The sequence below is a fragment of the Bison bison genome, unplaced genomic scaffold (assembly GCF_000754665.1).
Source record: "Bison bison bison isolate TAMUID 2011002044 unplaced genomic scaffold, Bison_UMD1.0 scf7180017864348, whole genome shotgun sequence".
Lineage (NCBI taxonomy): Eukaryota > Metazoa > Chordata > Mammalia > Artiodactyla > Bovidae > Bison > Bison bison.
This window is the reverse complement of record NW_011494920.1, coordinates 261,860-277,285: the sequence shown is the minus strand read 5'-3', so window position 1 is coordinate 277,285 and position 15,426 is coordinate 261,860. Positions and strand designations below refer to the sequence as shown.

General features: G+C 39.9%; 1 protein-coding gene across 2 annotated transcripts in view; it reads left to right on the top strand.

Annotated features, from left to right (window-relative positions):
• INPP4B (inositol polyphosphate-4-phosphatase, type II, 105kDa) overlaps positions 1-15,426 on the top strand; it is a 717,001-nt gene that overhangs the window by 628,185 nt on the left and 73,390 nt on the right. For both annotated transcript variants that reach the window (XM_010854712.1, XM_010854713.1), the window contains one exon: positions 646-743. In XM_010854712.1, coding sequence (XP_010853014.1) covers positions 646-743 — 98 coding nt within the window. The remainder of the gene's footprint in view (positions 1-645; positions 744-15,426) is intronic.

Here is a 15,426-nt window from a genome sequence, read left to right as displayed (position 1 = left end):
ATTGATAAGAATGTTTTAATCATTTACTGTTGTTTTTTAACTAAACTAAAAAACCACTACGTTTATAGTCCTCTTGAGAAGATAGCAGAAGAGCACCAGTACAGAGGCTGGCATCCTTCATGGTGTGGACAGAAAAAAATAGTTTACAGAAGTGAGCTAGTCCCTGGGAGAGTGGGGGGCCCTCCGTGCGCCTGTAGCAGTGTGTTTAAGGCTATATGCAGCTCAGTATCCGGTCCTGGTCTTCTGGACCTCTCCTCAAGCTATCACTGGTGAAGAGGAAGATTGGAAGAATAGAAAGAGAGGGAAGAGGTTTTGTGTCTTTAGAGATACAGCCCTGCAGAGATGGAGAAACTAACTTGGACAGAGTCTCAGTTATGCAGAGGCATGGGGTTAGTGTTTTAGATTTATGTCATTCAGGTTCGCATATGATGATTCTAAGAATACTTTGGTATGTCAAAAAAGATTGGTGGAATCAGGGCCAGTGGAAACTGGAATATGTTAAAAATCACCATTATGCAATGTTGTGTCAAAAAACAGACTCCTCCCTTGCAAAACTGTTACCATCTATTTAAAAAAGAAAGATAAAAAAGTTACTTTGGGGTCCTGTTTTATAAACCATAATTATTCTCTTTTTTCTATATTTAGGTTTGGAGATGTCTCTTTGCAAGAAAGTATTAATCAGGAAAATTTTGAACTCCTTAAAGAGTATTACACAGTATTTATGGAAAAGATGCCTCCTGATTGTAAGTATGCAAGTTACCAAAAAAAAAAAAAAAAACCCACAACAATAATAATTTCTTGATTAATAATTCTTTGGGAGAGGACAGACATAAAGGTCAATGGAAGGAAAAAGCACGGGGTGGGAATGTGAGAGTGATTTTGAAATTGTTTGCGCCAGAGACTGATTGCCAAGGTGGCCTCGCAGACACCTGCCTCGTTGTTCTGATTGCATTCAAGTGTGTCCTGCTGCTCATATTAGGACATTAATTTCGGTGCCCTGGGAAAGTGCCAGAAGTTAAAAATAAGGAATTCATAATTAGAAATCTCAACTGAATCCAACAGAAATTTTGTACATTCTTAACTTTAATGTTAGAATGACATTTAATGAAAGACTTTAATACAGATTTAGGTTTCTGATTTATAGTCTACATCAGATATATCTCTAGCATTTACATGTGTGTGTGTTGTTCTTCAGTTGCTCAGTCATGTCCAACTCTTTTCAAGCCCATGGACTGCAGCACACCAGGCTTCCCTGTCCTTCACCATCTCCTGGAGCTTGCTCAAACTCATGTCCTTTGAGTCGGTGATGCCATCCAACCATCTCATCCTCTGTTGTCCCCTTCTCCTCCTGCCTTCTATCTTTCCCAGCATCAGGATCTGTGTGTGTGTATGTTTATATATATTCCTATTATATAAATCAGAACATAAATTTTACAACTAATTAAAAATGATATAAATTAAGGCACAAATTATTGAACATACTTATTGCAATATTTCCAACCGGTCCATTCTGAAGGAGATCAGCCCTGGGATTTCTTTGGAAGGAATGATGCTAAAGCTGAAACTCCAGTACTTTGGCCACCTCATGCGAAGAGTTGACTCATTGGAAAAGACTCTGATGCTGGGAGGGATTGGGGGCGGGAGGAGAAGGGGACGCCAGAGGATGAGATGGCTGGATGGCATCACCGACTCGATGGACGTGAGTCTGAGTGAACTCCGGGAGTTGTTGATGGACAGGGAGGCCTGGTGTGCTGCGATTCATGGGGTCGCAAAGAGTCGGAAACGACTGAGCGACTGAACTGAACTGAACTGATTGCAATATTTATGTGAACGTGTTGGGGTATAAGCCTATAGAAATGTGTTTTACATTTTGTTTTCTGTTTTGTTTTGGGCCACGGTTCAGTACTGCCACCTTTTTTTCCCCACAAAATTAAGCACGTACTTGAGCGATCCAAAGTCACAGATTCAAGAGTGTGTTTGGAGCTCTTCCATAAATACTGTACATAAGTAAGTTGAGATACTTAAATAGTCACAATAAGAAACTAGGTTTTAATAAAGTAGAAAATATCGTTACCAAAAGCTGTAGTTAAAGTCTGCCTGTCATCTATCTGCTGGCAATTTGACTGATCTGTATTCTAATACTTAGTTTGAAATAGCTTAGGTAGCAGAGTATTTAGGCCTCTTTATAACGCACTGATTTTACTTCAGAATATTGCAGTGGCATAAGCATATCCATGTATGTATCATTAGAGAATTTTACTGCTGTTTTTATGTTTTATTTCACATAAAATATTTTTAATGCCAAAATGAAATTAAGTGCAGAGGGATTCTTTGGCAGTCAGCATACTTATGAATTTCAGATTTGTAAATTACTTGGAAGGTTAATAATATAAACAAAACTATCTTGCTTTAGTAATTAATGGGAAAAGTTTATTATAACTTGGATGTTGCTGGATAATTCTCTCGCAGTTACTTGTAATTTAGAAGTAATTCCCAGAATTTTTAGAGACAACTTGTTTTCTATTTATAAGGGTCCTTTCAAAGTGAGATCCTTGTACCTGCAGCATCTGTATTACCTGGAAATTTGTTATCAATGCAAATACTCAGGCCCCGCTGCAGATCTATTGCACTTGCCCTGCAGTCTGTTTTAATAAGGCTTCCGGATGATTTCTGATCCATACTAATGTTTCAGAACCAATGCTATACCATCTCTACTCAAAACACACGTTATATTAAAAAGTAGGTTGTTGATAAAGTCTTTGAACGATTTCAATACTACATACATAAACAATTATGCACTCCAAAAAAGAAATATGTATAAATGTATAATTGTTGAAATGTTTCTCAGATAGGAAATACAAAGTGATCCCTACATTCAGGTCATTTAAACTCTCCATGGGAGTGTAAGTTTTAAAAATTTGAAGAACATGAGATCTCATATAATGTATTGCTAATTAAAATAACAGTTTTAGAAACATATAAAAATATCTCATCCTTGAAAACAGGCTGGACTTTTGCATCAAATCAGTTTTATTTCATTAGTTGAAATAAATTATCTTAACATGCTGAATTTTTCTGATATTTTGTTTCCTGTTATGTCAACATATTTTTGAGACAGTGCTACATAGATTTGGCACAGAATGAAGGTGTGACATGCCTGTGGTTATTTTTCATAACAAAAGTCTGAACCATATCTATGAAATTATGCTGACATACATAGGATTATTCCTCATGCAGAAATAATTATGATTATTCCTCAAATAATCAATAATTATTCCTCATGCAGAAGCCAAAGCATCACTGGATTGCACTCCATTCAAGGAAGAACCAAAAAGTTTTATTAAGAGTGGGAATAAAGGTTAGGCTATTTGTTAAGGAGGAAAAAATTTCGATGTGGGATCATATACCTAATCCATATAATCTACTATTTTTCTTTCATAGTGAAATCAAGGGATAATTTGTAGTAGTGTTAAAAGGATAAGTATATTACTTTCACTTATTCATCCATTTTGGATATCCTATCCATCATTTACTTACCCTGGTTTTTTATTATTTATTAACTAGTGAAATTCTATTAGTAAATAAAAACTTTCCTTTTTATCCCAAAAGACTTTTTTTTTTTTTAATTTAGGGATGTCCCCTAGTTTTGCAATATCAGGAGTTAATGAATAAGTCATTTTAGCCTATATTTTCCCTTTCAATCAAGCAGTTACCATCCTTTTACTTTTCTTATACTTAAGTTTTGTGGTCTAAAACATTGATTCTTCCCCAAATATTCTCCAAGTCTGTTAAATATGTAGTAGGTTCAGTTGATAGTCTCAATTCAGCAGTTGACACATGCAGAATCCTTCTGTCCTGATGGCTCTATCAGCTGTACTAATAGGACACACACTCCTTAGGAGTCATTAGTGGGGAGGGGAGTAAAGTTAAAGATGCCAGACAACAGAACAGCATTTCCTTTCAGTGTGTTCAGCATAGTCTGGTGATTTATAGACTAATCTATTTGAAAGTCTCAAGTTCATTTGGAAGAAATCATCAAATTCAAGAATTACTATCCTCCAACTCCATCTTCCTTGTACCTGCAGGACCATTAGTAAAAGGCTTGGTACTTTGGAATAGCCTCTCTCTCTGTCTCTCTCTCTGTCTCTGTCTTTCTGTCTCTCTCAGCAGATTTATGGGATCTAGAGCTGTACATATATGTGTATGTATAGATGTACATTTAGATACGTATGTTTTTACATATATATGTATATTTCTTGCTCCAATAGACGTTTCCGCAAAGATTTACAGGAAAGGAATTACCCATTCTTGGCTTCCTCCTCTGTAACAGGCACTTCCCAGCTCTAGATCCCATGAATCTGCCGAGAGAGAGAGGTCATTTTCACCTACCAAGTATTCCACTAATGGGATACATACATGTGTATATGTGTATATACATTTGTGTACATACATGTGTATGTGTATACATCTATATGTATGAATGTGTATGTGTGTATATATATATATTTATCTGAGGTTGGTATGAATGTGTGTGTGTGTGTATATATATATATATATATTTATCTGAGGTTGGTATCAGGCAGAGCTGTTGATGGCTGAGCGGTCTGTGCTCTGTCCGGGTACCTTGTGTTGTGGATTTCTCCCTTCCCATCCTGGCTTAGTGATGCAGCTTCCAGACAGTTGTTCTTGCTGCCTTGACTCTAAGGCACAGTAAATCATCAGGAGCTACTTCCCCTCAGGCCCTGCCTGCGATATTCACTGGTCCCTTTGATCAACTAGGGAAACTCCCATGGGGCAGGTATGAGTGTTTCTCTCTCTCTGGCTCTAATCTTCCAGATGGGTTTGATGAGCTCAGAAACCTTTCAAGGCCTCTTTCATATCCCACCAAAAGCATTAAGACACTTAAGTGGTGGGTTAGCAAAATAAAATAAAGTACTGCTGTAAATCGCTGGCACAAACTGCTCAATGATTTAGAGTAACCATCTCATCTCACATGATTCGAGGCCCCTGAGTTTCATGGAAGGAGCAGATGAAATGCTTTGTTTTCCCTTTAAATGAGGACTGACCAAGTGTCAATTTATCTTCTCCAATCTCTCATTTCTCTCTTTGATAATAATGCCCTTCTCTTGTCTTTTTTCCTAAGCAAAGGAGAAGGATATTTTCATGCAGTTCTATTGGAGTGTTGCCATTTATTGGTCCCTGTGTAAGTGCTTTAAGGGTAGGCTGTTCTAGCTGATGAGCTTAGAAGGGGGATCAGGCAGGGCTTTTAGTGAGCTGATGTCAACTACCTCCACAGTATTTGATATCCCTGCCTTACATATAATATTTCATCAACTGTAGTATAACAATTGCACAAAATATTTTTTAGAACAAATCTTAGGTTGGTGATGAGGCTAAGTAAAATATTGTTATATTTCATCCTGTATTTTTTTGGCTGTGGTTGCTGTAAGCCTCATAATTAATTTAGCAGACATTGATCGAGACCAAATCATGTGTGAGACTCTGTGCTTATTGCTATGGATGGTGAAAGATGAAAGACTCTGCCCCCAGTAGCTTATACTTTAAAGACTTGGCATGATCAAGCAATCATGTACCTTAACTCTAAATCTCTTCACTCAGTCATGTCTGACTCTTTGAGACCCCAAGGACTGTAGCCTACCAGGGTCCTCTGTCCGTGGGATTCTCTAGACAAGAATACTGGAGTGGGTTGCCGTGCCCTCCTCCAGGGGATCTTCCCAACCCAGGGATCGAACCCAGGTCTCCCACATTGCAGGTGAATTCTTAACTGTCTGAGCCACCAGGGAAGCCCTCTTCCCAGAATACTAGTTGCTCTTTTTTAGTATTGATCCTTTCTGTGAATAATTTACTTTTGTTTTTGTTGCTTTTGTTGTCCAAAAAGTGTTAGTTTCTCTTTGATCATTTCTGACATTCATCATGGGGTCATGAATTGCCACAGATTTTACTTCTGCACGGGGAGAAAGAAAAGTGCTTATGCATTCTTTGTCTTCAGAAATAAGAGAACAGGATCGTTGTTGTTTGGTCATTAAGTCATGTCCAACTCTTTGTGACCCCAGGGACTATAGTACTAATATTTTATGGATAGTTAATTTTAGAGGAATTGTTTAAATAATTTTCTACATATTCCATGTAGGAAATGAGAAAACATACGTGATAGGAGGAGATCATCTGTAATATAGGGAAAGGAAGACTAAGGAACCCACAACAAAATGGAGAAATGCTTAGATTCAGGGTCATCGAGCATCACTGTAGCTAAATGAAAAGAATATCAACTAGGAGAAGGTGAGCAAGAATAACATTTGTGGGGGCTTCCCTGGTGGCCCAGTGGTTAAGAAATCTACCTTGCAATACAAGGGACACAGGTTCCATCCCTGGTTGAGGAACTAAGATCCCTCAGTAGCGACAACTACTGAGCCCACGCATCACAGCTAGAGAGAAGCCGATGTGCTACAACAAAAGATCACACATACTGAAACTAAGCCCCTATGCAGCCAAAGAAATGAATAAAGAACTTCAAAGATGGAATAAGAATGTATTGTTGAAAGAAGAAGAATGAGGATTAATGAGTAGTTGTTGGATTTGGTGGTTGAGAGCATTTGATGATATTTGATGGAGTAGTTTTAATAAAAGCATGGGTTGAAACCACATCACAAACATTCAGGCAGAGAACTCATGATGTACAAGTAAAGAAACAGTAAAAGCCACCCTTAGGAAACTTCAAGTGAATGCGAAGTAGAAAAATGAAAAAGTAGGCTAAAAGCAAGAGTTGAGTGAGAAGGTTTCTCTTTCTTATTTTTTCTTTTTTTCTCTTTGATTTGGTTTCCTAAGAGAAACAGATATTATAAAGGACAGATAGAATTGCCGAGGGTAAGCAGGTAAACACATGCTCTTGACCACCCTATCTAGAGGTTCTATAGAGGGGCACGTGGTGAGGCCTCTGGAACTGACCAGAATGCCTGCAAAGGGCCCTGAGGGAGAGCAGCGGACAGGCCTCCCATAGCATGCAAAGTCAGAACCCTCAGTGAAAGGGAAAGAGTAGTATTCTGGTTTTTAGAAAAAGAAAGCTGCCCTGCCTGGCTGAAGCCCTTTAACACCTGAAGAATTCTAACCAAAGGTCACAGATAATTCTTTAAGTTTGATGTTCTGAGTATAAATGGTCTAAAAGGAGTCCAAAGAGCAGTTCTGGCTTGGTCTTTATACCCCTGATGCTCCACCAATGTCATCAGGTCTGCCATGGTCCTTTGATGGCTTCAGAGGAAAAAGCCTTGATAAAAGATCTTGTTCACATCCACCATGCTGCTGCTGCTACTGCTGCTGCTAAGTCGCTTCATTCGTGTCCGACTCTGTGCCACCCCATAGACGGCAGCCCACCAGGCTCCCCAGTCCCTGGGATTCTCCAAACAAGAATACTGGAGTGGGTTGCCATTTCCTTCTCCAATGCATGCATGCATGCTAAGTCGCTTCAGTTGTGTCTGACCCTGTGTGACCCCATGAACAGCAGCCCACCAGACTGCTCTGTATACGGGATTCTCTAGGCAAGAATACTGGAGTGGGTTACCATTTCCTTCTCCACACATCCACCATACTAACTTTCAAAATCAGATCAATCATGGTTTTCCTTGTTATCTTATCGAGCTCTTTAAAATAATTTATAGTTAACTATTTAACTCTAATTCATAAAAGCTGTGCAAGAATGCCACGCATTCCAGTGCTCACTTTTGCTGAACTAAGATTTGGTTAACAAGGTGCAATTTACTGATTTTTGTTCCTTTGAATTTATATTTTCAGTTAACATTTTTTGTTTTTAGTTTTTCAGTTTATCTTACCTCTCACTTAAAGGAGCAAAACTGTTCAGTAAAGGATAAAATTAGAAAATTATTATAGATATTAAAACTCAAAATAATGTGAAATATTAAAAGAAAAAAAGGAATAGGACTCCACTGGGACAAGAAAAACCTTCAAATGAGAGGATTTCCCAGAAATAAATGATAAATAAAAACTTGACTGTGAAAACAGTGTTGAATATCTAAAAGTGGCTTTTGTTAGATCAGAGAATGAATCAACTCACCCCTTAACATCTCATACTTTGTCTTTTTAAAGTATTGCCATTGAGGGACTTCTGTGGCAGTCCAGTGGTTCAGACTTAGCCTCCAACGCAGAGAGTGCGGGTTTGATCCCTAGTTGGGGAATTAAGACCCCACATGCCTCGGGGTCAAAAAATCAAAACATAAAAAAGAAGCAATATTGTAACAAATTCAATATAGACTTTAAAAATGGTCTACATCAAGAAAAATATCTTTAAAAAAAGAAAATATCATCATTGAAAATTTAACCAGTTTTTCAAACTTAACACATCTCTCTAGTAAATCAAGATAATTTTTGTAGAACAAATATGTAGTAATAGTTTCCTGAATGATAATATTGGATTTTGTTTCTAGAAGAAAGGAAAAGACTGGAACCACTAAGATGTCATTCCTAATTGTACTTTGTGTGAAATGAGTTTACAAATGGATACACTTCAGATTATTGCTGAAAAAGGACTAACTACAATGTTTATAGCACATATTGTGCCCTGAAAGAAATCAGCCCTAGGCCTTGGCAGACGTCTTTGGCCTATCACCCTGTTGGATGCTTCCTGTTGGAAGCCAGGGAGTGTGGCGAGCAGTCCCTGTCACATGCTAACAGGTATCTTGTGTTACAAATGGATAAAGTCAAGGAGCCACATATAAATCAGTTCTTGGAATACTGAACATGTATCAGAGAGAAGAGTTGTACCACATTTGCTCTGCTTATCAGTGAAAATTAAGGCTGCTTAAATGGATATTTTCTTCAGTTAGTGGTTATTTTATGAGCTCTGTTGCAGACCAGACAGTGTGTGATGAAATCAATGCTGACAGCATCAGCTCTGTGTGCTGGGTGGACAGGCAATACTCCATAAACAAAGAAAGCTGCCTCTGAATATTCATCCACTTACTGCTTACAATTGGAACCAACGTATATTGATGCACACAACACGGCTTGCTGTCACTATGAGTTGGAACACGTTGCCTTCACTTCGTAGAGTAAGCTATGGTGGGTGTTTCTTGTCCCTGCTCTTCAGAGCTCTCTGCCCTTAGACTACCACCTAAATTGAGCCTGGCCTCCAGTCCTTGGGCTTCCCCGATGGCTCCTTGGTAAAGAACCTGCCTACAATGCAGGAGGCATGGGAAATGTGGGTTTGATCCCTGGGTTGGGAAGATCCCCTGGAGAAAGAAATGGCAACCCACTCATTTTCTTGCCTGAAAAACCTCATGAACAGAGGAGCCTGGCAGGGTGTAGTCCACAGGGTCGCAAAAAGTCAGATGCAACTGAGCTCCAGTCCTTCGCAGCCTTTGCAAGTGACTTTAATTTATAAAGTAAGGAAATGAAGTAAAGCAAATATCTCAGAAGGTGTTAACAAACACATGCAACGATTGCACACACACAGACGCACACACACACACAAACACACACACACATCCCTAACTAAAAGTCAACAATCTTCATTGTTTCTACTGAGTGAAAGAACTTTCTGATACAAGTTAACTATTTTTCAGCTTTCAAAGTAAATTTCTAAATTATTACCTTTCTCCCCACACCTGGTAATACTAGACTTCCTCTGAAAGGTTCACATCTATGTAGAGAGATCCTTTCCGAACACAAGGATAGACCCTTAGCATTCCCAGAACAGTGACGTCAGAGGCTGCTGTTTAGTTCTGTCAACTAAGTTTCAGCAGTGGGTGACAAAAAGCCCTGTTAGACCCTTACCCCATCACCTTTCTCCCTTTTCTGAGTATCTCTTTCATCTTTGCTTCCTTCCCATTGTCTATAAACGTTGAGGCTGAGATCAGGGTGTGACTAACCTGTAGATGGTTAGACAGGTGTCTGAATTTGATAGGACATGCTAGCCCAGACTGTCCTGTGGTAACCTGAAAAATAATGCAAAATTCTTAGTAACCATATTAGTCAGAGCCCAGTCATGCAAATGAGCATTTTAGGAATTTACTGTGGAAGATTAGAGATAAACTTGAAGAAACTGAGGAGAAATTAACCAGGGTGATGTTGCCATCCAGCATTTAGCAATAGCAGGAATCTAGCAATGGCACCCCACTCAGTACTCTTGCCTGGAAAATCCCATGGGCGGAGCAGCCTGGTAGGCTGCAGTCCATGGGGTCGCTAGGAGTTGGACACAACTGAAGCGACTTAGCAGCAGCAGGAATCTAGCAGTAGCTAACCCAGGTCCTGAAGAGACCTAGGTCAGCTGGCCCAAGAGCAGAAAAATTGCCTTTCCCCACCTCCATCTAGGTTCTTGGTGGGGACTGTCCAGTAGAAGGTGGGATCATGGACAGAGAAGTTGCCCTGTGCGAGCTGGAGTCATGGAGAAGCCACGACCAGTTCCAGAGAGAGCAAGAGAAAGAGACATAGAGAGAAATATACTAATTTCTGGCTTCTTTCTCCTACTTAATCTCCCTCTCAATCCTTATTGCCCTAACTTGATTATAAATCAAAGGGCAGGAAGTAGCCTGGGAAATGAGGCTACCTGCTATTAACAGCAGAAAGGGAAAGGGTTCAGATAGTGACAGCTAATCAGTGTGGACCAGCACAATCTACCCTTTGCCACTCAGCACCTCTCCTCACTTCATCCATGAAAGAATCATTTCAAACAAATCGGTATGGGGTTGTGGGGTCAATATTTTGTGTTTTAACAAGCCCCCTCTGTATTGAACAATAAGATTTGAGTGTGTGTGTGTGTGTGTGTGTGTGTGTGTTAGTCACTCAGTCGTGTGCAGCTCTTTGCAGCCCCATGGACTGCACCCTGCCAGGCTCTTCTGTCCATGGAATTCTCTAGGCAAGAATACCAGAGTGAGTTGTCAGGCCCTCCTCCAGGGGATCTTCTCAATCCAGGGATCAAACCCAGGTCTCCTGCATTGCAGGAAGATTCTTTACCATCTGAGCCACCAGGAAAGCCCAAGATTTGAGACCCACTAGCTTAGATTTGAGACCCACTAGTTTAGATTTGCAGAGAAGGCAATGGCACCCCACTCTAGTACTCTTGCCTGGAAAATCCCATGGATGGAGGAGCCTGGTAGGCTCCAGTCCATGGGGTCGCTAAGAGTCGGGCACAACTGAGTGACTTCACTTTCACTTTTCACTTTCATGCATTGGAGAAGGAAATGGCAACCCACTCCAGTATTCTTGCCTGGAGAATCCCAGGGACAGAGGAGCCTAGTGGGCTGCCCTCTATGGGGTCGCACAGAGTAGGACACGACTGAAGCAACTTAGCAGCAGCAGCAGCAGCTTAGATTTGTAAGATGTTACACGTTTAGCTATCAAAGTGTAAATCTGTGTTTTGCATTTCATTAATACTCTTGACATGAATGTAGAAGGAAGTGAACATTTTCAGAATAGTAAAACTCTAGTATCTTTTATTTATTTGTTGTTTAACAAACATTTATTGACCTAAGTGAAATGTGTATATAAAACAACTCAGCTGTAATTATGATTCTGTTCAGTGTGAGATGATCTTGATTTATTGTGTCAAGTTGAATTAATGTGTCTCAGTTTCCTAAGCACAAAGAATAATATGAATACTATAGGCTGTTTTTGCATTTCTAATAAACTTAAGGATATAAAATGGCAGAAGATTCAAGAATTTTCTTAACACATGATAATCCTTCCAATAGGAACTATAAATTACTATTATGTAATTTATTTAGTAATAATTTCTGTTTTCCAGACATCTCAACCTTGATACTACATAGACATGCAGATATACAAATGAAAAATCTAGTTAGTCATCCAAATATTTTGCTTTTTATTTCGAACTTATGTGTATTTGGAAACATTCAGATGGCTGAGGAATTTTTCACATATTATCCATATGTTTGGCATTGCATAGACATATAAAAAGATGAGGAAAAGGGTTTGGCAGTACATGGGAAAATTGTGTTATTTTGAAGGGCTTCCTGAATGTTGAAAATGTTCCCCCAAGCAGGCAAAAATGCAATTCAAAGATTACTGTCTTCAGTTTTTCTCCTCTCATGTTTCTGCTAAACCAACTCTAGGCAGCCTTTGGTCCACATCACTTCACTGGAACTCGTCTTGTCAGTATTTCTCTCTCTTAAAGCCAGCACTCTGCTCTGTCCTCATCCTACGTGATCTAGTAATAGGTTTGACATGATTATTTTTTCCCTCTTTCATCACTGGTCTTCCAGGCCACTCCCTACTTTCCTGTGATTACTCTTGTCCACTGGCTGCTGTGTTTCAACCTCCATTATTGATTCCACATTACCTTTCTGACCTCTGTAGATGTCCACTCTGTTCCCTTGTTGAACAGCCTCATTGCTTTAAATACCATCCAGTCATTATCCACCTCCATAGAGTCCATCTGCAGTGAAGGAGACATGAGTTCAATCCTTGGGTTGGGAAGATCCCCTGGAGAAGGGAATGGCAACCCACGGCAGTATTCTTGCCTGGAGAATCCCATGGACAAAGGAGCCTGCCGGGCTACAGTTCCTGGGGTCACTTAAAGCTGGACATGACTAAGCAACTAATACACACACACACCTAGCCCAGCTCTCTTCCCTGAACTCATACATCTGGTTCAACACCTCAAACTCTGTTCCTTATGTGCCCTTAAAAATTTATTCCTCCCAATGTCTTCCCCATTTCAGTTTTTATCATTTCTAATTTTTTCTTGTTTTGGAAAATATTGAGAGTCACCCTTGACTCCTCTTTTTTTCACACCACGTTTTCAGCCCATCAGAAAATGTCATTGGCTCTATTTTCAAAATGTATGACCAGCTCTCTCCAGTATGACCAGCTCTCTCCACCTGTTTTGCTATGACTGTGTACAAATCCTTGTTTTTCTTGCTTCCAGATGATGGCAAAAACCTTCTCCGGGTCTCCTTGTTTCCTCTCTCCACCTCATTCAATAGTCTTTTTGATCACAGCAGCCGCAGTGACCTTTTAAAGATGAAAATCTGATCATGTCTCTCTTTAAAGCCATCCAATAGCCCCTTTGTTTTTATTGCAAAGTAACGATCTAAATTCTTACAATGTCTCTAAATTCTTACAAAGCTCCCTATAATCTGGCAAAACCTCTGATCTTATGATTCCACTCTCCTATCTCTTTCTCTCTCTCCTCCCCTCTCTTTGTCTTTCCCTCCTTCCATCACTTGCTTCACTCTGCCACACACAGACCTCTAGCTGTGTCTGAGGAATTTTTCCCTTGGCTGTTTCCTCTGCCTTATATTTTTCCCACCATATAAAACACTTACCTCCTTTAAGTCTTTGTCCAAATGGCACTTGCTCAGTAAGGCCTTTCTTGACCACCCTGTTGACAATTGCGATCTCTAATGCCCTGGTCCCCTTCTTGCTTTATGTTTCTATCTATGTTCTAACATCTGTCACTGTCTAGTATACAATATGCCAAGTACCTTGCTTGGCTGTAACTCCTCATTAAAACGTAAGCTTCATGAGGACAAGGCTCCTTGTCTATTTGTTGACGTTTTTCCCCAATAACCAAAAATATTGTCTGGCACGTAGCTTATACTCTATAAATATTTGTTGAATGGTGAATGACTGAGTGGGATAGATTGGGTCATTTGTTTAGTTGGGTGTTTTGAAGATAGTAAGGGAAAAGAAGGCCTGTTGTGCTGCAGTCTATGGGGTCGCGAAGAGTCAGATACAATTTGGCAAGTGAACAACAACAAATGTTTTGAAGAATCAGGGAACAATTGGATCTTGGAAATAATCTAAAGTATTCCAAAGACTATTCTTTCTACTAATGATTGTTGGGCAATGAAAGAATTGTATAGTCAAATGATTTTGGACTTCACTTGATCACACTGAAAATTGTAAGATCTGTAGCTCAGCAAGCATTCATTTTATGTAAAGGATTGGAGATAAATAATTCAGATTTTTCAGGCCATGTGATCTGTCACAACTCCTAGACTCTGCCATTGAAGTGCAAAATAAGCCGTTAACAATATGTAAATTAATGATCTTGGCTGAATTCTAATGAAACTGTATTTATACAAACACAGAATTGGCTGGGTTTAGCCTGCAAGCCACAGTTTGCCAACCCTAATCTAAGTGTGTGCATTCAAGCACGTGTGGTCAGTCGTGTCCGACTCTGCGACCCCGTGGACTGTAGCCCGCCAGGCTCCTCTGTCCATGGGATTCTCCAGGCAAGAATACTGGAGTGGGTTGCCATTTCCTTCTCCATGGGATCTTCCTGACCCAGCGATCAACCCAAGTCTCCTGCATCTCCTGCATTGGCAGGTAGATTCTTTACCACTATGCCATAATCTACAGTACCTAAACTTATTTAATTTTATTTAAAATAGCATTTTTATTTTATTGTAGAACTACCAAAAAACCTATAGAATATTCATCATCATCTTCTTAAATATGTGTTCCTCAGGACATAGTTAAAGATTAACACTAATGTAGTTTAACCCTATAATTGGTTGTGAAGAGTTCGGTATCCTGGATAGATTTTGTTAAATTCACACCCCCAGCTAGTGGGAGAACAGGGATAAATTCTTTATTTTCTGACTCCCCGTTAAATGTTCTTCTCAATTCTTCAGTTCAGTTCAGTTCAGTTCAGTCTCTCAGTCGTGTCCGACTCTTCTCGACCCCATGGATCGCAGCATGGGGTCCATCACCTGTCCATCACCAACTCCCAGAGTTCACTCAGACTCACGTCCAAAGAGTCAGTGATGCCATCCAGCCATCTCATCCTCTGTCGTCCCCTTCTCCTCCTGCCCCCAATCCCTCCCAGCATCAGAGTCTTTTCCAATGAGTCAACTCTTCGCATGAGGTGGCCAAAGTACTGGAGTTTCAGCTTTAGCATCATTCCCTCCAAAGAAATCCCAGGGCTGATCTCCTTCAGAATGGACTGGTTGGATCTCCTTGCAGTCCAAGGGACTCTCAAGAGTCTTCTCCAACACCACAGTTCAAAAGCATCAATTCTTCGGCACTCAGCATTCTTCACAGTCCAACTTTCACATCCATACATGACCACAGGAAAAACCATAGCCTTGACTAGACGGACCTTTGTTGGTGAAGTAATGTCTCTGCTTTTGAATATGCTATCTAGATTGGCCATAACTTTCCTTCCAAGGAGTAAGCGTCTTTTAATTTCATGGCTGCAGTCACCATCTGCCATGATTTTGGAGCCCAAAAAAATAAAGTCTGACCCTGTTTCCACTGTTTCCCCAACTATTTCCCATGGAGTGATGGGACCAGATCCCATGATCTTCATTTTCTGAATGTTGAGCTTTAAGCCAACTTTTTCACTCTCCTCTTTCACCTTCATCAAGAGGCTTTTTAGTTCCTCTTCACTTTCTGCCATAAAGGTGGTGTCATCTGCATATCTGCTGT